The sequence below is a fragment of the Macaca nemestrina genome, chromosome 1, assembly GCF_043159975.1.
Source record: "Macaca nemestrina isolate mMacNem1 chromosome 1, mMacNem.hap1, whole genome shotgun sequence".
In the NCBI taxonomy this organism is placed as follows: domain Eukaryota; kingdom Metazoa; phylum Chordata; class Mammalia; order Primates; family Cercopithecidae; genus Macaca; species Macaca nemestrina.
In genome coordinates, this window is record NC_092125.1 from 3,214,600 (window position 1) to 3,239,133 (window position 24,534).

Consider the following 24,534-nt stretch of genomic DNA (forward strand, 5'->3'; position numbering starts at 1 on the left):
ACTAGGGAAGAGACTAGAAAAGTTGATGGGGACTAGATCTGGACCCAACAGTCAGCCCGTCTCCTCTAGGCCAGTGTTTGGCTATTTTTTTTTTTTTCCTGAGATGGAGTCTTCCTCTGTCACCAGGCTGGAGTGCAGTGGCGCGATCTCGGCTCACTGCAACCTCTGCCTCCTGGGTTCGGGTGATTCCCCTGCCTCAGCTTCCCATGTAGCTTGGACTACAGACACCCGCCACCACCATGCCTAGCTAATTTTTTGTATTTTAGTAGAGACAAGGTTTCACCATATTGGCCTGGCTGGTCTCGTGATCCACCCGCCTTGGCCTCCCAAAGTGTTGGGTTACAGGTGTGAGCCACCATGCCCAGCCTGTCTTATCTTTTTTAAACTGATACTTCTATAATGCTTTCTTAGTCAAGAGGGTCCCTCTAACTAGCTAAGAAGAGTTTGTCAAACTGTATTTTCAGCAGTGTCCATCACAAAAGAAAATGTTTAATCTACTTTTCTAAATTACCTCTTTTGTTCACATTCTTTTTTTTTTTTTTTGGAGTTGGAGTCTCACTGTCCCTGAGGCTGGAGTGCAGTGGTGTGATCTCGGCTCACTGTAACCTCCACCTCCTGGGTTCAGGTGATTCTGCCTCACCCTCCTGAGTAGCTGTGACTATAGGCTCAGGCCACCACACCTGGCTAATTTTTGTATTTTTAGTAGAGACAGGGTTTCACCATGTTGGCCAGGATGGTCTTGAACTCCTCTCTTTTCTTCACATTCTGATGAACTCTTGAGTCAGGAAAGGGGAACCTTCCTTGCAAATTGCTGCAGGGACTCACTGAAGCGGTGTAGGGGCAGGATGCTGGTGTTTTAGCTACTTGCCAGCTCAGGAATCTGGTCAGGAAAGAGGCTGGGAACGGTACTATTGATATATTCATGATAGTGACTAGTTGAACATGGTACCAGGAGAGAAGACAAATGATCAGATGATGTCCTCGCGTTGAACTCCCACCAGTGTGATTTGTGTATCTGGCCATCTATAAAAGTGTCTGGAAGAGGAGAGGGAAGAATTATGAGCTACCTCCAGACAAAGGGACAGTGGAGGGGTTGGAATGAAGCCATGATGAATTTCCTCTTTTATGTCTTTTTATATTTCCAAAAATAAAGGAGCATACCTGGAGAGATCAAAAGAGGGGCTGTCTGATCTCAGAGATGTATTTCTTGATGCCTCTGGACCACATCATTAAAGTTGTGACTTTCTCTCATCTGATCCATGTTTTTTGTTCTCTGGCCCCTGCCCACTAGGTTATTGGGCAGTATCCAGGGATCAGGCGTGCTTGGGCAACCAAGGAAGCATTGGCCCACTGAGGTGCTCCCCATCTAGGCTGCCACTGGCTGCCAGAAACAGCCACGCACTAGTCCCCAAAATGCCTTCATGTGAGCCCACACAGCTTGTACACAAGTCATGCACGCTTCACCTGCTGTCATGTGAAATACCTGCTTCTGCGTTTCACTCCCTGAGATGTCAGGCATCATCGGTATGACAAACCCTTGCCTGCCAAAAGTTCACCTGGAGAGAATATTCACCTTAATTTCTACATAGTGAAAGGAACCTCAGCACACACGGTATCTTTCATTTGGGGATTACATTAGGCAGTTGATTAGTGTGCAGTCTTACCTTTCACGTGTAACATTTTTCTGTAGTTTTCTTTTCTCCATTAATTTGATGGAAAAACAGATAATTTGAGCCACACGCTGCCATATCTAATTCACCTTCAGTCAGGTGCTCTACAGCACCTAGCGTACTTGATTTAGGAATTGAGTACTGGGACTGAGATTACAGTGAAGCGTCCTGGTACTGCTGGGGGTGGATTTCCACACCACTTACTTGGAAAGAGAATAATGAAACTACAGGATCATATAAGAGAATGTTTTGAAGATTTAAGCTGAACAAAGGAATCTTTAAGTGTGATACATGGGAGAAAGTTCAGTTCATTGTGAAACTTTTTGGAGTGGAGCACATCTAAATGAAATCGGTAGCAGAACAGAATGTGACTGCAGAGCTATAGAAATCTATAACGATGTCTTATAATAAATTATGTAAGAATTTCATAGTATTTCTGAACCTCAGGATGTGGGAGGAAAACAGAACAGTGAAAATGGTATTGCTGAGCTTTGTACTTCTCTACGTATTGATGTTGCAGAGCTTTATGCTTCTATACGTATTTGACAGACGTCGGTAGTAAGTGCTTGTTTCATCTGATGGCTTTAAGGAGGTGAAATGCCAGGTAACAGCTCAAGGAAGGAGCAGTGGACAAATTTGCGACTATTTTGCTTTCTCTTATCAAGGACAGTTGTTTATAAGTTCTGTTGTGAGTAAAGCTCTTAGAAAATGAAAATCTGTGTGGATTTTAGAAAGCAATCATGTTATCTAAAGGGGCTTCATTTGCTAACATTTGGCAGTTTGACTGTGGGAAAGACGTACAATAGCACAACTTTATGATTGCCATTCCTTGTGATATTGGTCTTGATATTGATTTTCGCCTTGACAAGTGATCGTTGAGTGTTTTGTATGTCTCGTGTGAACTGCAGACTTACTTGTGGCCAGAACCTGAAATGGGACAGACACCATTGCAGTTGTGAAAACAGTTGAATGTACCACAGTCTAGAAAGACAAATTCCCAAGTATGTTGTCATAGGTGATGGGATAAAGAACTTATCTTAAGTAATATTTTTTACTTGGCTTGTATTGTAAAGTAAATGTGTAAAATCTTTAATAATAATCATAGTATATAAAGACAAATTTTTAGTTTTCTCATTTATCACGTGAGATTACATGGTTTAACTTGCTGTAAATTAGTTTTGTAAAAACATTATTAACACAATTTGTTTTGCTGCAGGGAGAGACAGCCTCATTGGAGTACAGTGGCATGATCATGGCTCACCGCAGCCTCGGCCTCCTGAGTAGCTGGACCTACAGGTGCATGGCACCATGCCCAGCTAATTTTTGTATTTTTTATAGAGACGGGGTTTTGCCGTGTTGCCCAAGCTGGTCTCAAACTTCTGGGCTCAAGCAATCCACTTGCCTTGGCCTCCCAAAGTACTGGGATTACAGGAGTGAGCCACTGCGCTTGACCTTCATCAACAGAAATTTTTAAATGAAGTACTTTTGCTTTGGACCTTAGGTTGCATATTGCTTTCATGAGCTGATGCTTAACATTCTTATAATTTACTCTTTAATAAATCAGCTAGATTATGTTTCATGATTTCTATGTCGTTTTTCTAGATTATAAGACAAGAAAGGTTTTAGGTAGCAAAGTGCAAGCACATTTCAAACAATACACTGGGGACTTTCGTAGTCTTCATGCCATCTGCAAAATGTAAGATGATGTATTCAAAGTATGTTCTTTTTCTAACATTTTTTTGAAATGTTAGAGATGTCTTGAGATGTTCTATAAGAATTTCAACCCGATAAGTCATGATATAAAACATCTTGAGACAAATTTATGGAATTATCATTTTAGGTATTTTCCCTTGTTGTTCAACATCTTGGCTTTCTGTCTTATTAAATTATTTAAATTTTTAATTGACAAATAATTGTATATATTTATAGAGTACAATGTGAATTTTTGGTAAATGTATACAAGGTGGAATGATTACATCAAGCTAATTTAGCATATCCCTTACCTCATGTCATTTCTTATGGTGAGGCATTTGAAATTTTTTCTCAAACTTCGAAATATATATACAGTTTATTAACTGTAGTCACCATGCTGTGCTCGTCTCAAGAACTTATTCCTCCTGTGAAGAAGGTGAAACTCTGTACGCTTTGACCAACATCTCCCCATTTCTCTCCCCAGCCCATGCCTCTGGTAACCACCATTATACTCTATTACTATGAGTTTGACTTTTTAATATTCCACATATAAGTGAGATCATGGATTATTTGTCTTTTTGTACCTGGCTTAGTTCACTTAACATAATGTCCTCCAGGTTCATCCGTCTTGTTGCAAATGACAAATTTCCTTCTTTTTTAGGGCTGATGATTACTCCATTTGTGTATCTATTCTACATTTTCTTTATCCATTTGTTGGACACTTAGGTTAATTCCATATCTTGGCTAATGTGAAAAATACCACAATGTACGTGAGAGTGGGAGCGCAGATATCTCTTATTTTACTTATTTTGGATGTATATTCAGAAATGGGGTTGCTTGATTATATGGCAGTTCTATTTTGAAGTTTTCAAGTAACTTCGGTACAGTTTTTCCTAATGGCTGGACTAACGTAGACTCCACCAGTGTGCATGAGTTTCCTTTTCTCCACATCCTCACCAACCACATCCTCACCAACATTTATCTTCTGTCTTTTTGATGAAACAGGTATGAGGTGATACCTCATTATGATTTTATTTATATTTTCCTAATGATTGAGCATTTGGTGTGATATTGAGCATTTTCTCATCTTTTGACCATTTGTATGTCTTCTTTTGAGAAATGTCTACACAAATCCTTTGCCCATTTTAAAATTGGTTGATTTGTTTTCTTGATACTGTGTTGTTTGAGTTCCTTATATATTTTAGATATTAACCTCTTATCCATTATATGGTTTACAAATATTTTCTCCCACTCTGTGGGTTGTCTCTTTCTTGACCATTTCCTGTGCTATGCAGAAGCTTTTTCGTTTGATGCAACCCCATTTGTCTACGTTATGCTTTTGGGGTCATATCTCCTACTTGCTTCTGTCTTTAATCAGGGGTCCATTGGGTTTGCAAATGAAATAACGTGACTAAGAAACAATAGAAAACTCTATAATGTCGAAATGTGACAAGACGAGCAATGTAGTGACGATGCAGCTTGGTGACTGAGCTGTGAGCATGGGCCTTTGCCCCCACAACTTTAAAGCATACTCACTGGTAAAACACGAGACTCTCCAGCAACTTCCTGGTAAGTGTGGTCCTCGTTTCCGTTATCGATTGTTTTTAATTGAAATTGGAACCGTTGCTGAAATCACCTGCACTCTCGTAAACCTTCTGGAAACACTTTTGTGGATCCTGGGATTTGCAAATCATCACTGGGGAAGTACAGCCTCTCCTCTCCTGAGCTGACCTCCCTCGCCAGCCTGGTTCTCTCTCCTGAGCTGACCTCCCTCGCCAGCCTGGTTCTCTCTCCTGAGCTGACCTCCCTCGCCAGCCTGGTTCTCCCGCTGTTGTTCTGGTTTGGAGATTTCAAACCCTTTAGCCTTAGGGCGAGCAAAAATTATAACTATGTGACCAAAAGAGGGAATGGGACAGGCAAGGCCTGAATTGAGTCCTGAAAGATGGATAAATATTTGCCATACAGATAGGAGGGACTGGGAGGTAAAATTTTTAATCTCTTAAGGTTTATGAGAAGATTTTGGAAAAAATCTGTACTTAATAACCTGTCATATTCTATGGGTAGAGAAAAATATACCCTGATTAAAATACTTATTATGCTTTTAAAGTTAGAGAAATATTAGTTCTAGGAGTGGGGGGGCTGGGGAGCGGAGGCAATTATGTCGTGTATAAACCTCTGCTTTTGGTTTTCATACCTGTCAACTCTTCCTCCTTCCAGTCTTTCTGTCCACAGAGTTTAATAAAACTCAGTGCATTAAACTCCGTTTTGAAAATTCACATTTAGTCCCTCTAATTAGTAAACTTGATGTGCCTAAAGTCTTGTGTGCCAACCATTGTGCTGAACATTTTAGAGAAGTTTTAAAGGAGATGCAGATTATCTTGGAAGAAACCACTGTATGGTTGTGTTCAGAAACGGAATTCCCTTCTTTTTAAATATGCTTTAAAAATGCTGAACATTTTAGACAGAGAAGTTTTAAAGGAGATGCAGATTGTCTTGGAAGAAACCACTGTACAGTTGTGTTCAGAAACGGAATTCCCTTCTTTTTAAATATGCTTTAAAATTTATACATATATTTGGAAATCGGAAGGATTATTTGAAGTAGGCTGTGTAGAATTCAGTAATTGGGGGACGGGGCTGGGAAGTGGCTGGGTTCTTGAGTTATGGTGTAGAATTACTCAGCTCTGACTGGTGGTGAGTTTTCTTATGGCTGTTCTGATTTTTACCATTGCAAGATAGTGGCATACCAGTGATTTCTCTTGTGTTGCAAATATCTCAGTTTAACTGCTGCTACAATACAAAGCCTTTAGTCCTAAGAATTTCAAGAAAAATATGAAATTTGAATACATGGTAATACACTTATTTTATAAGGTTTCTGAGGCATTCACTTTATGTGTTGGTATTGATTTTGCTATTTGTGTCTAATCTGCAGGGGAATTGTTAACTTCAGAACTCAAATGTCAGATTCTGGACCTAGACTCTGAACCAAATGACATAAGAATTTGGTTCACAGAACATTTTAAATTTCACTGTAGTTGTTTTTATAAAACACAGAGACTCAATGACAACTCACTAGAGTTGTTGTCTAGAAAAACTATAATGTTGGATATGAAGGCTTTCAATTAGTTTAAAGGAAAAATTATGAAAAGTAAATATAACTTTACATGCAATAATAAAATAATTTAAATATGTTTTACAGTTTTAAGAAACAGTAAAAATTTCTAAAGTAATACTCAAGCTTAATTTTTAGAACAAATTCATTAACCCAGTTGCATTTATTTTTATTAAAATAGTGCCATTAATATACTTTTCTAAATATTATCTTTTTGTGACATATGCATTCATTTACTGTTTTAACCTGTGCAGTTCCCTAAGAAAACTGTTTTCACAAAGAGAATACTTTGAAAAATGTTTAAACTTTTATTTCTGGGCTTTATTTCCATTCTTTTAATTATTGATATAAAGAGCAATTCCTTTCAAGTTACTGGGCACACATGGACATATTATCTACCTACTCTTTCATTTAAAAAAAAAAAAAAAAACCTGAGAGCTTCCGCATATCCACTGTTGCTCTCAGTTGTGTGTGTCAAAAATATTTCCTGTCAGGTTATTAATTGAGATAGTACTGAATGGAACCAGCATTTTAAATAAAAGTGAGAGTAGGCAAAACACTAAACCTTCTGTATACTAGCCGAGAAAGACTAACACATAACACTCAGACTAGTATAGATGAAATCCAGGAGCTGTGGCTCACTCCTGTAATCCCAGCATTTTGGGAGGCTGAGACGGCAGGACCACTGGAGGCTGAGACGGGAGGACCATTTGAGGCCAGGAGTTCAAGGTCAGCCTGGGCAATACAGCAAGACTCCTCTCTCTACAAAAAGTTTTAAAAAATTAGTCAGGGGTGGTGGTGCTGGCCTGTGGTCCCAGTTACACCCCAGAGGCTATGAGGGCGGATTGCTTGAGCTCAGGAGTTCGAGGCTGCAGTGAGCCATGATCGCACCACTGCACTCCAGCCTGGATGACAGAGTGAGACCTTGTCTCTAAAAAAGAGAAATACATTCTTTAGTGTCTTCTGTTTGCCAGGCTTTGTGCCAGGTACAGGACTAGAGTGATGAATGAAACACTATGTCTGCCCTGCAAGCATTTTATGATCTAGTTGTGTATGATGGCAAGTAAATGGGCAAATAATGATCCAGTATGATAAATGCTGCTAACGAGGAAAATCATCTTAGGAAATCAGGAAAAGTTTCCCAGTGGAAGACAGACAAGCTGACATTTGCCTTTGTTAGCTTTTCCTTCTTAAACATTCCATCAGAATCCATCAGAATAAACCAATGGAATAAAACTGATAAAGATTTTTTCCTATTTTGAAAAACATTAATTTGCTTCATAGTTCAGGAAAAAAACCATGCTGGTTTGATTCAGAAGTTAACAGATGAGATGTGTTTGACCTGGCTTTGTTGTTGGTGGATTACTTCGACTGAAGTTCTCATTACACTGTAAAATATGTGTTAAAACATATATCCCTCCCCAAATTATACACATTTGAAAATGTTTAAAATTTTAAAAATTAAACATAGGAGTTTTTGTCCTATATTTTTACCATCTCTTTTATACATAAGTATATATAGACAATATACTGTTGCTGCTTAATGCAAAATAGATGTCCTTAAAGCAATTTAGTACTCGTTTACAAATATGTATGTACAATTTTTCTCTTGATTTGAAACTGCAATTTTATCACATATTTAGAGGAAAAAAAAGCCAAATCTTGATACGTTGCACCAGATTTCATGTAAGAGCTGTTTGGAGCAGTGGAAGAGTCTCAAAGGACTCAACGCGTTTTCATGCTTCGTGTTCTATCATGTAAACCTGATTTGAGAAATTTGTCATCACTTTTTCCTCCACAGAAATTTTATAACAAGTCAGCATCCATTTGTAGTCTCTGGTTCATCTCAAATGTTTAGCCTCTTCTCCTTTTTCTGTTTTTTGATGACCTTTGTCATGTTTCATCCTAAATTTATATCTCTAGGCGCAAGGCCTCTCGTGAACTCCAATTGTTCGTTCTTAGTCTTTGCTTGGATTTCAAATGTAACCTAACCAAAACAGAACTGTTGGACTTCCCCTCAATTCCTTGTAACTGAACTTGTTCCTGTTAAATTCTTCCTCATCTTAATAAATGGTAGCTATGATCTTCCACTTGTTCAGGCCAAAAACTCAAGCATTATCCTGACTTCTTTCATTACCCATATGCCGTCCTGCAGTGAGTCGTGTTGGCTGTGTCGCCCACCTCTTCCACCACTGACCTCCAAGCCACCGTTGTCTACCACCTGGGCTCCAGCAGTGACTTCCTAACCATTTTCTCCTCTTCCATTCACCTTTTTATGGCCCATTCTCTACACAACAGCCAGAACGATCCTTTGAAAGCAGAAGTCAGACTCCTTCACGCCTTGGCTCAAAATCCAGTGGCTTTCTGTCTCCTTCAGAGCAAAACCCAAACGTGGCGGTAGGGCCCTAAATGACCTCACTCCCTCTTTGAGCTCGTATTTTGCCCCTCTACTTACCCACTCTGCCCTGGTCGCACTAGCCTCTTTGCTGTTCCCCTGTAACCACGGGCATTCCTAGCTTAGGGCCTTTACGCTTGGTCTTTCTCCTGATAGGAACCTTTATCGCCTATAAATACACACGTTCATTTCATCAGTCCCTTCAGGTCACTGCTTAAATGACAACTAATCCTAAAGAGCTTTCTTGACAACTTTTGTTCTCTGCAAGGACCTTGTTTCTCTCCTTGGCATTTATCTACAAGTGACATTTTTCTATCGTTGGGTTTTTTTTTTTTTTTTTAATCTGTCTATTCAACTAGAACTTGAGCTCCACAGGGCCAGGGACTTTGGTTTTGTTCTTCACTGCTCTTTTCCTCGCACCTGTCTGAAGGGGTGATTATAGCCAGGATCTAGATATCCTGATTCTGGTCCAGTGCTCTTTCCATGGTTCTGTGTGACCTCATACATCAACTTCTTTCACAAACGAGGTTTTTAAGTTCCTTGAGCACAGTGATTGTGTCTTTTACTGCTTTCGCTCCATCCCCGCGTAAGACATAGGACTGTGCCGTATACCTAGTGATGGGACTCCTAGTAAATGCCATGGCTTGACTAAATGACCTCCGGTGCTCCCTGTGGTCTTCATCAACGTGTATCGCATTACAGGCTCACTCGGGATACTTTGCTTTTTTTTTTTTTTTTTTTTTTTTGGAGACAGAGTCTCACTCTGTCGCCCAGGCTGGAGTGCAGTGGTACGATCTTGGCTCACTGCAAGCTCTGCCTCCCGGGTTCACGCCATTCTCCTGCCTCAGTCTCCTGAGTAGCTGGGACCACAGGCGCCCGCCACCACGCCCGGCTACTTTTTTGTATTTTTAGTAGAGACGGGGTTTCACCGTGTTAGCCAGGATGATCTTGATCTCCTGGCCTCGTGATTCGCCCGCCTTGGCCTCCCAAAGTGTTGGGATTACAGGTGTGAGCCACCGCGCCCAGCCAATACTTTGCTTTTTGTGGGAGTAAGAGACAAGTTGCCATTACTCAACAGATACACGGTGGCATTTGGAAACTGCATGCAGTTTGAGTGAAAAAATCATGATACTGTAGGAGTCTGGTTTTCAATAAATAGCTTATCTGTATTCTGAATTTCGAACATTTCATGTAACTGTAACTTTGGGTGTAGTGGATAATGATACTGAAATTAATGGTTTCGTGTTGGTTTAAGTCTGGTTTTTTTTCCCCCCCCAGGAAGTTGGTATTTCTGCACTTAACCAACTCATGTTGTTAGGGGGAGTATATCCCAGATAAATTCTGTTGTAAATCAAAGAGCATCCATGATTGGCTTGGATCTTTCTTACACACTACTAAGATGCTCCTACATTTGATTTTGAAAAGTTTCATTCTCTTGGCTACGAAGTTTCTTAAGTGACTCTGGTAATATTGATGGTTTTCCCCCTTGTTTTTACAGGTGATCTGCAACTCTTTCACCATCTGTAATGCTGAGATGCAGGAAGTCGGTGTTGGCCTGTATCCTAGGTATGGTGTATGGTGCTTCATTTACTGGAAGACACACTTTCATTCCCACCCAAATCCCCAGCCCTTTAGAGGCAGTTACAAAGGCAGCTTCAGCAGCTTGTTCAAGAGCCAAGCTTAAAACTTAGCAATAAATTACAAAAAATAAAATGGAAAATGTTAAGTTTAAGGAAAACAATTTTATAATCCCACATTATATGCTGTGGTATTAACAAAGGGGCAGATCTCAGAACTAAATTCTTATTCTCAGGGGGACTTTGGGTGAAGAAGTTGAGGACGGTGAGTGCTAATTAGCCATCAGGCTGATTTTTGGTTATTCCCCGATTTCCTGAGCTGAAGCACGTGATTATTTCACCGGATTTGCCGTACGCATCAGTTGGGTTCATTCTGTCTTTCGCGTTGGCGTACTCTGAGCCCCTTCACTCAAGGGGGCAAGAAAATTCTGAGGCTTTGGCCCCTGAACGCGCTCTCCAGCCGTTGCTGAGCTGAACCTTCCCACTGAGCTATGAAACTGTCTTCCCACAAGCACTATAGTCACGCCCAGTTTCATTTTGTTTTTATGCCATAAGAGTCCAAATGCAAATTTAGACTTTCTAATAATTGTGAACCTAAGAATTCAGCCTTTTTTCTTATTTCTCACCATTGTGATTAACCGTAGGTCAGGTCTACTGGTAGGTGGTTCGCAAAAGGCAGTAGCATAGGATGATTCAAAGCGTGGGCTCTGAGTTCCGGCCCCGGTCCAAATTCCATTGCCACTTACTAGTTGTATGTCCTTGGGCAAGCCATTGAGTTTCTGTGCAGCAGCCTCTTTACCGGTAAATGATCCTCATAAGATCGTTGTGAGGATGAAATGTGATGAACATGCTCAAATGCAAGAAAGTGTTTCTACATATAAGTGCTCATTCTAGTTATTGTCAATTTCTCATAGCAGTTTAAATCCAGTGTGTTTCCCAGACGGTAAGAAATATACCTCCAAGGTAACAAAACGACTGGACCGTGGCCCAGGATGCATCAGGATGTAGTTGACAAAATAACATCAGCTCTCTATTTAGGAGCAAATACTCCTAATTATTCTTCAATGTGGATGTTCTAGCAAAGGCCATCATTTCTCCAAAGGAGCTCAACAAATGAGATCCTATGGGAAAGGTCAGTGGTATCTTGGCTGTTGCATCCCATTATGTCTGAGAGTATTTTTTTTCTTTTTCTTTTTCTTCTTTTTTTTTTTTTCTTTCTTTTTTTTTTTTTTTGAGATGGAATCTCACTCTGTCACCCAGGCTGGAGTGCAATGGTGTCATCTCAGCTCACTGCAACCTCCACCTCCCGGGTTCAAGTGATTCTCCTGCCTCAGCCTCCTGAGTAACTGGGACTACAGGCATGTACCACCACGCCTGGCTAATTTTTTGTATTTTTAGTAGGGACAGGGTTTCACCATGTTTAATCAGGCTGGTCTCAAACTGCTGACCTCAAATGATGCACCCACCTCGGCTTCCCAAAGTGCTGGGATTACAGACGTGAGCCACCGCACCCAGCCCTCTAAGTATTTCTTTGTGAGTCAGGTTTTTTCTGACCATGTTTGGCTGCTTTATTGACTGTTATCTAATCAATCAACTATGCCCCAGTCCCCAAAAAGGACTCAGAAAATTTTTTAATTATTAAATGATAGAATTCCCTAATTAGCCTGCATCTTGGGGAGAATTGCACTTCCTAGGAAGTGTGCGAGTGACATTTCTGTGAATGTACCCTGAATACTGAGTCCCTGGTGTCCCGTCAACCCTACCTGCTCCTGCCCCACAAAGGAAGGCATGTTTTACTCACTGCATTTGTTAGATTGAGTTTGTTCGACTCTACCTGCTGAGCTGTGACCGTCTCCCCCTTTTTCTTCCAGTATCTCTTTGCTCAATCACAGCTGTGACCCCAACTGTTCCATTGTGTTCAATGGGCCCCACCTCTTACTGCGAGCCGTCCGGGACATTGAGGTGGGAGAGGAGGTAAGGAAACTCATGCTTCCCACCCTGGTCTCCTTTCCTATCAAAGACCGTCTCAGCTCGGCCCGTCCCTAAAACCAATTGTGCCTGAGGGGACAGCTTTCCATTGTCCTTCTGCCACTGAGGGCACTCAGAGTACAGTCAGCTCTCCCCAGCAGCCTATCCTTTCTTCTCCCAAATTACAAATGGGCTAACTTTTTAGGGGAGAAGTCACTGTATTTCTGGATGATGAATGTTCCTGTCCTGTGTGTGTGACAGAGAGGTGTCTGTGTGTGACAGAGGGTGTGTGTTTTATGCACACACAGGGAAGTCAGTTCCTGTCCTGTGTGTGTGACAGAGGGTGTGTGTTTTATGCACACACAGGGAAGTCATTAAACCTCCTCAGTGGCAACAGCTGAGCAGCCTCTCATATCCTTCCGTAGGCAGGGAGGGCATCCCAGTTTGTGAGTGGGGTCCCCCAGGACTTCTTTACCCAAAAGGCCACTAGTTACATTTTGAAGGTAATTCTGCATGTTCACTTTGTGTTAACAAGCAAACAGCTTATACTGTCTCAGGCTGACACTGGGACTTTTCAAACCGGCATCTCTAGGTGATCATTCCAGCAAAGGTGCCAAGGGGATGGAGGACAGGGAGGATGACCTCCAGCAGTGAACTGGCCTTGACCCTCCAGTTGGGTAGACTGTGCTGCCAGCCTCCTCTGGTGAAGAACCTTCTCACAAGGCAGCTGCCACGGCCTCTGCTCCAGGGCCGTGACCTAAGGCTGCACGGGTTTGCACAGTGACTACCCGTGCTGAGTTCTGAGTTACAGATATTTACACGTTCCAGAACCCCATTTCCTTCTTTCCAATTTGCTAAAGTGGATATTTATTGCAAGGAAAACAGTATCGAAAACTTTTGTTGCATTTATGTAGCACTCAGCCAATAAAACTTAAACTCAGAGGTACCATATTTTATGTAGACAGGGATTGGGCTTTGACCAGATTCTCCCCAAACTGATTTTCAGTGGAATAAACCACTTCTTACACAACTACTTGCGAAATTTCTAGATTTTAGGACCGGTGAATGAAGTATACTGGGATATATGTCAGTGAGATGGAGAATTTGGCTTTTTCTTTTTTTTTTTTTTCTGGGGCCACAAAGGACTTCAAGGCAGGTAAGAGATGAAACCACTATTTTCAGCAATATTCATTTTGGGGCTGAAGAGTGGCTGCTGCTGTTGTCGATGATGATGATGTTTTTGCAAATTTAAAAAACCAAGTAACCTGACAAAAGCAGTTAGAACTGGTTGGAATTTTCAGAAACAACAAAGAAAGTTTCTTATATTTTCCTAGGCTCGGCTGCCAGTCATTCTCCCATGGTTGCTTTTCACTTAGTTGAATAAAACTTTGTCTTTTGGTGCTGCTTTCACGTTTTCACATCTTTCTCTTTCCATCTCTGGAGCAACAAGCAAATCCTTCCTCTTGCCTAATACAAGACATTTCCCCTCAGTGTAAAGCCCTTCAGACTCAGATATTTTCCCCTGTGGTACTTAGCAAGACATCTTCTCAACAAAAAGAAGGTTCTCCCCACAAGTCCTTCATATATACCAGCTTGTTAATAAACATTTCTGCATTCCATTTTGTAGGTCTTGCCGAACAATGTTTCCCCTGATTCATCGTCCTCTCTGTCCACTATAGCTATTTTGTCTTATTATTATGCACCCTTTGAGACCCTTTGTTATAATTTAAATGTGTCCCCCAGATTCCATCTGTTGAAAACTTTATCCCCAAATTCTTGTTAATGGTTTGTGGAGGTGGAGTCTTTGGGAAGTAATTTGGATTAAATAAGGTTATCAGGGTGGGAACCCCATGATGGGATTGGTGGCTTTATAAGATAGAGAACACTCCTGCCACCTCCTCATGTGATCAGGCAGCAGGAAGGCCCTCCCCAGATGCCGGTGCCATGCTCTTGGCATCATGCTTCCCGGCCTCCAGAACTGAGAAATGTATTTATAAAGTACCCAGTCTGTGGTATTCTGTTAAAACAACAGAAAATGGACTAAGATACCCTTTCAATCACCGTCTCATCTATGACTCTTTCCCTGATTTCCCATGTTAGAAGGAAGTTCTCCCTTATAGTGGTTATTAATACATCTTTGGCACGTTATTATGGCTCTTTTGGAGACCTCTCTATTTATGAGCTTTACGAGGATAGACAATTGTGTCTTATTTCTGTATCTCTTAGCACTTTGCCTTGCACCCAGGAGGCATTTGAAAACTTTTTGTTGAATTGACTCTCTATTATAAGTTTTCAAATGGTCTCATGACCAGCGGTATTTCTTGTGGGGACGCTATTGCCATTTTGAATGGGACAGTTCTTCATTGTGTGGGATTGTTGCATCATTGGAGAAGACTTGGCATCCTTGGCCTGTGCTTAACTAATGCCTGTAGCCATCCCCCAACAACTAAAATATGTCCTATGCCTTTCACACTGACCCCTTGGAGCAGAGGTAGCGGGAGGGAGAGCCATGAGAAGAGACATTTTGAGGCATTGATTAAGGAGGGTAATTCCTATTTATTGTACAAATATTAGCTTTAAATTAATGAAGGAGTAAGTCTAGACATTTTGTGTTCCCAACACACAAAAATGGTGAATACGTGAGGTAATGGATAACCCAAATACCATGACTTGATCATTACACATCCTATGCATGTAACAAAATGGTACCTGGACCCCATAAATATGTATAAATATTATGTATTAATTTTTTTAAAGTTAAAATTCCTTGGGAAAAAAATTTAGACATGTTGATAATTTCGTATCATGAACTTTGCATTTGGTTTTAGTGTTCATTAGGGCACCCATAGTTTTAATATGAGCTATTTGGAATCTGTGTGTCAGAATATAGGCTTCACAATGGAAGACTCAACAGCAACTGAGGCAGAAGTTCCTCAATCTACATTTGTTGAGTAAATTAACAAGACTTCTTAAAGATAAAATAAGAGCTGGAATAGGGCTGGGCACCGTGGCTCATGCCTGTAATCCCAGCACTCTGGGAGGCCAAGGCAAGTGGATCACTTGAGGTCAGGAGTTTGCATTCAGCCTGGACAACATGGTGAAACCCTGTCTCTACTAAAAATATAAAAAATTATCCAGGCATGGTGGCACACGCTTGTAATCCCAGCTACTCAGGAGGCTGAGGCAGGAGAATCGCTTGAACCTGGGAAGTGGACATTGCAGTGAGCCAAGATCACGCCATTGCACTCTAGCCTGGGCAACAAGAGTGAAACTCCGTCTCAGAAAAAAAAAAAAAGCTGGAATAGAATCTCAGACATCTGTAAATGACTGGCAGTCCTCAGGGGTGTCCCATGGCTCCTGAAAGGAGGGGAATATGAAAGCCAGTCTACTGCCAGTTTAAGGTGGGAGCATTTCAAACCTCACACAAGGAGAGCTGGAAAATTGCCCAAGGTCTATGATAACAGAAGTTGCCATGGAAATTTCTTACCCCTTGTTTCTCTCTATGTAAATCTATCCTTTGGACCCTCTTTGTACAGTTTCCTTGCATCCAGCAACAATTATAGTACTTTGCTGTTTAAGGCTCTCCATTGTAATGCGAAGTTATTGGGCCTTTTTTTTTTTTTTGAGTTTGGATTTTTGTCTCCCCATTCAGCCACCTCCTAGAGAGAGATGTGTAATATCATTTAAGTCATGGCTCACTTGACTGGATTGCTGTTGGCTACCTTTTCAGAATTATCTTAAATATGAAATTCATTTGGTCTGATAGTTTTATAAAACATGAATCAGGGAGGAAAGCTGGGTAGTCCAAAGCAGTCTTATGGGAGTTGTGGTTAAAATAACTTGTGGCTGTTATGAATAATGCCATTGGCGCCAGCATTCCCTGGAGCCATATCAACTGGGAGAACTGTGATTGAAAGAAGGTGAACTCATTAGTGTCCCTAATGTCAGTCTTAATCTGATGTCTTTTGGCATTAAGACAGTCTGTTTCTTCTCTTAGTCATCTTATTTGCTAAACCATTAAACAAATTCACTGCATGTTTACTCGATGTCAGGAGTTGGGTAGCAGTTTTAGAAACCTTCTCTAATACAAAGATTATTAAGACCCAGCCCTGCCTTCTAGAGTTCAAGGTATAGTTGAGGAAACTGATACAATAAACAATAATAGAATTAAGGTGCACATTGGTGTAAATGGGCACAGGGCTTATAGAAGCTCAGAGCCGGGGCACCCAAGTGATTAGTAAGGGGAGGGAGTGGAGAGTGGCTAAGGGATGTTTCCAGAGGACTGACTCCTAGACTCTGAAAGGATCCATGGTGTTAGAGTTGGATGAGGCTGGAAAAGGCATTGTAGACAGAGACACAGAGGCCAGGGACAGAATGGTAAGTTCAAGGAGCAAGAAGCAGTTCTCATCAATAGACTGAAGAATTTAGATGTGACCTGAAGTTGAGGGAATATGTAGGGATCAGATTGACAAACCCCCTGGGGGCCTCATTACAGACCTTGGTTTAGCTGAAGGTTTCATAACATTGTCTGGTTTATAGGAGGCGCCCAGTAAATATTTGTGGAAGGGAGAAGGATGGGCAATGGGATATTATTGAAGGGTTTCAGCAAGGGAACTGTGTGGCCAGATACTCTTTTTTTTTTTTCCTGCATGTTTACAAATATTACTGTTTTTTATTGTACGTACTGTACATAGAACATTTAAAGAAAATTTTTAAAACCCCACACAATTCTGCTAACTGCTGAGTTAGATTTGGGATATCACAAATTAAACCTTTTACTCAGTGTACATTCAATTTTACCTCAGTCACTGTTGCTGTAGTGTGAGTTTGTCTCAAGTCATTGAACCTATATGATTGAAATGTGATGTTTCCTTTGCCTTTCATTCACTTCTTGTATATACAACCATGGCTATGATGATAGGGGACGTTTATAGGGCGATTCAATTTAGGAAGCAATAGATGACGCCTAATAGGTAAAAACAAAAAACAAAACCCAAGGACTACAAAATTGAATAAGACCTAAGTAGTCTGTACCATCTTTGGAATCTTAGAAAACTCAGATAATGTTACATATTTTTTTTATTTTATGGAAGAAAATGTAAGGTTTAAACTGGGAAATTACTTGTTCAGTGCTACACTTACTACTATGCAGTGTTCAGGGGGTTACTAAAGCTTCATTCTCAGGATCAAAGTCACAAATTAATTATCTAGGACAGTGCCCAGCACATGACACTTAATAGATAGTGATTTTCTTCTTCCACTTATGATTAGAGTTTCCTGAAGGGAAAAGTAGAGCTCAGATGGTGAGTGTCAAAAAAATTATATAACAATATAGATTTCTCATAAATTGTGGAAACAAATATTTACTGAATCTATCAAAAGTATAGTAAATAGATCTCATCTCACGTATCAAAGCAGAAGAATTGGTCTTTGGCGGAGGTGGTCTGGCTGATGTTTGGACTTGGCAAGAAAGATCGCTAAATCTGTTGAATAACATTTGGTTTGTGTGTAGAAGTGTTGGTCCATGATGACATCCACACAGATGACTTTCCATTCTTAAATTCACATTTTCTATAAGCAGTCTTTGTTCTAACACATGCTCCTCTGAAATTGAAGCTGAAAGTGTTATGGCCAGTTTCACTTTACATAACGGTACCTTGAAGTCTGCAATGAGCAGGTGCTTTCAGGTTTAGGCTGTTGAATATAAATCCATAAAAGTTTGATTTTTGTTTTTGGCTTAAGATGATAAAATTACTTTTAACAGGGTTTTATTATATTCAATAAATTACTGAATTGTGATTTCACTGTTAAATTCATTATAAAAGTCCCTGTCCCATTCTTAAGAATGGATAAGTGTAAAAGAAATATAATTATTCATTTACCTTTGGAATTAAACCAAAAGAATGCTTTAGTAACCTAATTGTGATTTTTTAAAAAATTATTTCAACTTGTATTTTAGATTTGGGGGCACATGTGCAGGTGTGCTGTGTGGGTGTATTGCACGACATGAGCTTTGGGGTATGATGGATCCTTCACCGCCGTAGTAAACATAGTACCCAGCAGTGTTTCACCCCTTACCCTACCTCCCTCTCTAGTAGTGCCAGTGTCTGTCACTGCCATCTTTATGTCCATGAGTACCCAATGTTTAGTTCCCACTTATAAGTGAGAACATTGGGTGAGTGGTTTGATAGATTCTCTAAATATTTGTTTCCACAATTTATGAGAAATCTATAATTGCTGTGTTTGGTTTTCTGTTTCTGCCTTGATTGGCTTAGGAGAGTGGCCTCTACCTGCATTCATGTTGCCACAAAGGACATGATGTCATTCTTTTTCATGGCTGCATACTATTCCATGGTGAATATGTACCACATTTTTTAGTGCACTGTTGATGGGCACTTAGGTTGATTCTCTTTCTTTGCTATTGTGAATAGTACTGTGATGAATACGTGAGTGCATGGATGTTTTTGGTAGAATGACTTATTTTCTTTGGGTATATACCCAGTAATGGGATTGTTGGCTCAAATGGTAGTTCTAAGCTCCTCTCCAAACTGCTTTCCACAGTGGCTTAACTAATTTACATTCCTGCCAGTAGTGTGTAAGTGTTCCCTTTTCTCCGCAGCCTCACCAACACTTGTTATTTTTGGACTTTTTAGTAATAGCCGTTCTGACTGGTGTAAGATGGTATCTCATTGCGTGGTTTTGATTTGCATTTCCCTGATTAGTGATGTGGAGCATTTAAAAAACATGTTTGTTGGCTGCTGGTATGTCGTCTTCTGAAATGTGTCTGCTCATGTCTTTGGCCCACTTTTTAATCGGGTTATTTGCTTGTTGAATTGCTTAAGTTCCTTATAGATTCTGGGTATTAGACCTTTGTCAGATGCACAGTTTGTGAGTATTTTCTCCCATTCTGTAGGTTGTTTGTTCACTGTGTTGACAGTTTCTCTTGCTGTGCAGAAACTCTTTAGGTCCCACTTGTCAATTTTTGTTTTTGTTGCAATTGCTGTTGAAGACTTAGTCATACGTTCTTTCCGAAAGCTGATGTCCAGAATGGTGTTTCTTAGGTTTTCTTCTAGGGTCCATAAAGCTTGTGGTCTTAAATTTACATTTTTGATCTTTGAATTTTTTATGTATGGTGCGAGGTAGGTGTCTTGTGCATATAGCTAGCCAGCCGCCCCGCACCATTGATTCAATAGGATGTCCTTTCCCCACTGCCTAGTTTTGTGTGACCACTTTTCTATGTGTAGGCAAGGTTGGGAGAATGAGGGTCAGGGTGATGTGATAATCCAGGGAAGAGATAACATTGGTAGCCCAAAGTCAGGGGGAGCTCAGTGGTGCTTGTGACAGGGTATCTGAAGAATATAATGTTTAGAAGGTAAAATTAGCAGGATGTGTGAAACAAGAAGAGACACAATGATACTCTGGTTTGATTTAAAAAGAAGTTATAGTTTTCAGGCTTTTTTCCAGTTCAGAGCCAGTATTAGCAGAAACATTTGTTAACTGTGATCACGGAATTCTAGAAATGAAACAAGGTCTAATTGTAACTTGGTCTTTTTCTTCTTCTTCTTTTTGGAGAGGGAGTCTGCTCTGTCGCCCAGGCTGGAGTGCAGTGGCGCAATCTCGGCTCACTGCAAGCTCCACCTCCCGGGTTCACGCCATTCTCCTGCCCCAGCCTCCCGAGTAGCTGGGACTACAGGCGTCCGCCACCATGCCTGGATAATTTTTTGTATTTTTAGTAGAGACGGGGTTTCACCATAGTAGCCAGGATGGTCTCCATCTCCTGACCTCGTGATGCCCCCAACTTGGCCTCCCGAAGTGCTGGGATTACAGGCGTGAGCCATGGCGCCCAGCCTTAACTTGCTTATCTTATCCACTCAGTTGTAGTCAATGAAAAGATGGTTTCATGGAAAAGGAGTTCATTTTGTCTTGAGATTTTAATGTAAACTATGTATTCAAGATCTAGAAAATCTCCTTCATTATATTACTCTAATGACAGAAATGAATTACTGCATTTTCTCTAAGAGCTGCACGAAAATGGCAAAGCAGTGGTCAGTGGCATTAATATTTTAATACAATTTTGTTTAGTGCCGTTAAGGTGTCTACTGATCAATGGCCAAGTTTCATATATATATTCCCTCTAAATGAGCCCTGCATTTACTGAGCAGATATTCCGTTACAACTGGTGAGTCAATGAGTCTTTAATAAAAGTTTTTATCTTTGGCTAATAACATGCTTTTAGCTGTCATTACCAGTTAGTAATCTGGCTGTTTTTTCCCAAAAATAAGAATAAAATATTTTTGCCATTAAGCCCTTCACAGTTGATAACCAGATACTCTGCAGACTTCATTGGCATATAAGAAGCACAAAAAGGGGCCACTTTCTCTGAGGTAATGGGGCAGTCGCCATAGGAAGGAGGTGTATTTGAACCAAGCCTGGAGGATGAGAGGCTGTCAGTAAGCTGAGTGTGGAGGAGAGGCTCGCTTAGGCAGTGATGCCCAGACACACGATGTTGGCATCTGAGTGTGGAGGAGAGGCTCGCTTGGGCAGTGATGCCCAGACACGTGTTGGCATGGTGTTCATTGTTTCAGAGGTCTAGCAATGTACATAACTGTGACAGGCTGGGGTTCAGGGAGAGACATGGAGACTAGAAAGGCAGACAGAAAATTAGCTGAGGGAAAGCCTTGTGTGCCTTTATTCATAGGCAGTGAGAAACCGTCGAAAGTTTTCATGTAGAGAAATGACGTGATCACATGGGGGTTTTAGGAAGATCCCTCTCAAAGCAGTTTAGAACATGAAAGGTACACTGAAGGTGGCGGGGAAGCCAGTTAGAAAGCCATTGCATAGTCCAGGTAGTAGTTCAGGCAGTTACAGTATGCCGAGGGAGGCTTTAAGAGTCAGTTTATTGGGGTTAAATGAATTAACTAGTCTCCTGTTGCCCATTCACTGCCTGAAAAGATCACTAATGAGTTTTGGCCCTTGTAATAAAGTCTTAGGTTAGTCAAGCACATTTTTTTCTGGTGTGACAGGCCCTGGAGTTAGTGGCTTCATGCTGGACATACTGTAATCACCCAATAACTACTGTCCATTTACCTGCTTGGATAATGGGAGTTGATGACTAAGAGCCATTGGGCTGGGTTCAGAATTAGCGTCCTAGAGTTAACCCAAGAGGGGACATAGGGATGGACTCATTTGCTCCTTCACCTCCTATAAGGACACTGGGACCCACAGAGCCTGCTAGGATAAGGTGAATGTATCTACTGTCCCAGACTAACTCATAGGCTGTTTCAAAAAGTGTGCTTGGAAATAGGTTATTTGGAATTTGGAACATAGCATTCATTAGAAATGAGAGGAACTTGCCCGCTGTGGTGACCCTCTGTGCCTCAGAGGCAATCCTGGCTTCAGATCATGAAGCAAGAGAAACATGGAGAAAATCAAAAAGTGACTGTTGTCTCAGCTGAAGGATCTCAGTTGCCACCAAACATTCCCTAACACAGGTGTTAGTATTTTAGGTTTGAGGGTGCTATGGAAATGCCTTAAGAGACGCCAGCTTCTTCTATAGCCCTCTCTCCCTGCCAAGTATGAGAAGCAGCCATGTTAAAGGAAAAAGAGCATCAGACTGAAATCAAGAGATCTGGGTGCAGCCTTCAGTGGTATCTGAACCCAAGACCTTTGCTAGTTTTTACTGTGCAATGCTGCCTCGCCACGAGCAGTAGATACTCAGTAACATCATCATCTGCATCTCTTTGGGGCAGATACTCTCATTTCTGTTTATGGAGCAGTGTGTTGTGGTTGCCTAATGTGAAGAATCTATGGAGAGCCAGCCTGTGGCTGCTGTCCCCTTGGTGATGGCCATGGTGGATTTCACAGATCTGGCTGGCCAGCCCAGCCATCCACCATCACCCCGACAGCTTGAGAGAGTCCTTCCCAAAGCTTCGTTGTCTGCCAAAGAGGATGGCCGCCTTTGCCCCACCATGATTTCAAACAAGTAAGGTCATGCTTTGTAGACATGAGATGCTTTAAGTATAGGAAAAACCACATGGAGTTTTTTGCTCTGGGGCGTTTTTTGCTTCTCCTTCAGTGGATAATCCTGCCTTCTTGCTCTCCTAAAGTCTTCACTTCTTCCCCCACCACACATACCCCCATGATTACTTTCTACTTTTCAAAGCAAAGAAGTAATTTATACAGTATGGTACAAACTGATACATGATACAGGAAAAGAAAAAACTAGAGAAGGGAAGGGAATTGGGTTGTTACCTTTAATAGGGCATTGAGGTTAGACCTGAATGAGAAAGTGGGATTTGACTGAAACTCAAAGGCGATGAGGTTGGCACAGTAGACAGGGTGGAAGGGCAGAGGGAACAGCCAGTGCACGGGCCTTGAGGTAGGAGTGTGTGTGGAGCCAGACAGGAGGCCAGCCTGGTGGAGCAGCAACAAGGGAGGTGGGAAATGAGAGGGAACAGGTGGGATTATGTGAAGCCATTGCTTCTCTAACCACCTACGACGAAGGACCAGTGTTTCTTTTCCTTCCTAGTCTGTTACAGACCAGTGTTTTTATAAAATCTAGTGAAAATATTAGAAAAATAAAATTTAGAGAACGTAAAATAAAATGGCTGGGTGCAGTGGCTCATACCTGTAATCCCATGGGAAGTCAAGGAGGGAGGATTGCTTGAGCCCAGGAGTTCAAGACCATCCTGGGTAACATGGCGAAACTTCCATCTCTACAAGAAAGACAGAAAATTAGCCAGTGTGGTGGTGCACGCCTGTAGTCCCAGCTACCTGGGAAGCTGAGGGGGGCGATCACCCGAGTCCAGGAGGTTGAGGCTGCAGTGAGTTGTGATCATGCCACTGCATACCTGCCTTGGTGGCAGAGTGAGACCCTGTCGTATTAAAAAAAAAAAAAAAAAAGCCCAGTGTTTTGTTGTTAGAGTCACCTAAAATTACCCTTACCAAATTAGTAAAAAACATTTCTCAATATTGACTTGGTTTCTTTACTCATTTCATCATGGACTGGTAACCCACAGTGTGCACTAGCACCAATGCAGGGCCCATACTTGAGTTGCACTTGGGGAGTTAGAAGGACCTGACCTTTACTCAGGCAAAGTGGGGAAGCGTTGTGATGTTTCGAACAGAACATGTCATCTGACATATTTTAAGTGAACCACTCTGGCTAGGGGGTGGAGTGCAGGGGTCTAAAGAAAGAATCAGGGAGAACAGTTGTGAGACTGTTACCTTTTCCAGGTAAGAGGTAATGATGGCTCAGACCAGGGTGGTAGCATTGGAAAAGGTAAAAAGTGGTTGATTCTGGGTGATTTTTAAGGTAGAGGCCGCAGAATTTCCTGGTGGATTGGATGGTAGGTGTAAAGGAAAGAGCAAAGTCAAGGATAACTCTGAGGCTTCAACTTGGATAAGACAAAAGATGAGTTCCTGTCAACTGAGAGTGGGAATGTTCCAGCCGAGATGGAACAGGTTGACGGGAAGATCAAGCATTCTGTCTTCCGGATTTTGAATTAGACTTTCATAAGAGATCTAATCAAGTGCAAAATGCTTTAAGCATTATAATGTTGCCTAAAGACCAGTGACTTAAAGGGGACTCAGCGTTAGAGCGTGTCTGAGGAGTCCTTTAAATACATCCTCTCATTCATAACCCGCACCCTCCGAGGCAGGGGATGCTTCTCCGAAAGGGAGTAAGGCAGTCAGTTAAATGCTTCCATCAGCGGTGCTACTCTAAAGTTAAACTCTCCCCTATTTGGAAATTATTCTACCTTTTTTTAAACCTAGTTACAAGTAAGAGAACTGTTTTCTCATTTCAAAGATACCAAATTTGGATGACCTTAAATTCCATGAGGCAGCTATAGAATTGGTTAGAATTTAAGAGCAATCTGGCTGTATCATCTGCCACCCTTTTGGTTGCCAGGATTAATTTGGCTTCTCTGATTGCTAATGGTTATAGAATTTATTAGCAAACCTTAGTAATACCAAACATACAGCAGCTCTTGATATTTAACTGTAGTGAAAAAAAAGTAACATACAAAAGTGGGTAGAGATCATAAGCCCCATTCTTTAAATATATGATCCATATGTACTTACCACATAACAAAGACTGAAGTAGATTAAAAATTTACATGT

The 24,534-nt window shown here is 41.2% G+C and overlaps 1 protein-coding gene across 16 annotated transcripts in view; it reads left to right on the forward strand.

Moving 5' to 3' along the window:
* Nucleotides 1-24,534, forward strand: part of LOC105474705 (SET and MYND domain containing 3) — an 813,173-nt gene that overhangs the window by 563,048 nt on the left and 225,591 nt on the right. For all 16 annotated transcript variants that reach the window (XR_011607705.1, XM_071069323.1, XM_071069331.1 and 13 more), the window contains 2 exons: nt 10,365-10,432; nt 12,315-12,417. Coding sequence is in view for 15 of the 16 variants with exons in the window: in XM_071069323.1 (XP_070925424.1) it covers nt 10,365-10,432; nt 12,315-12,417 (171 nt within the window). In the remaining variant the exon portion in view is untranslated. The remainder of the gene's footprint in view (nt 1-10,364; nt 10,433-12,314; nt 12,418-24,534) is intronic.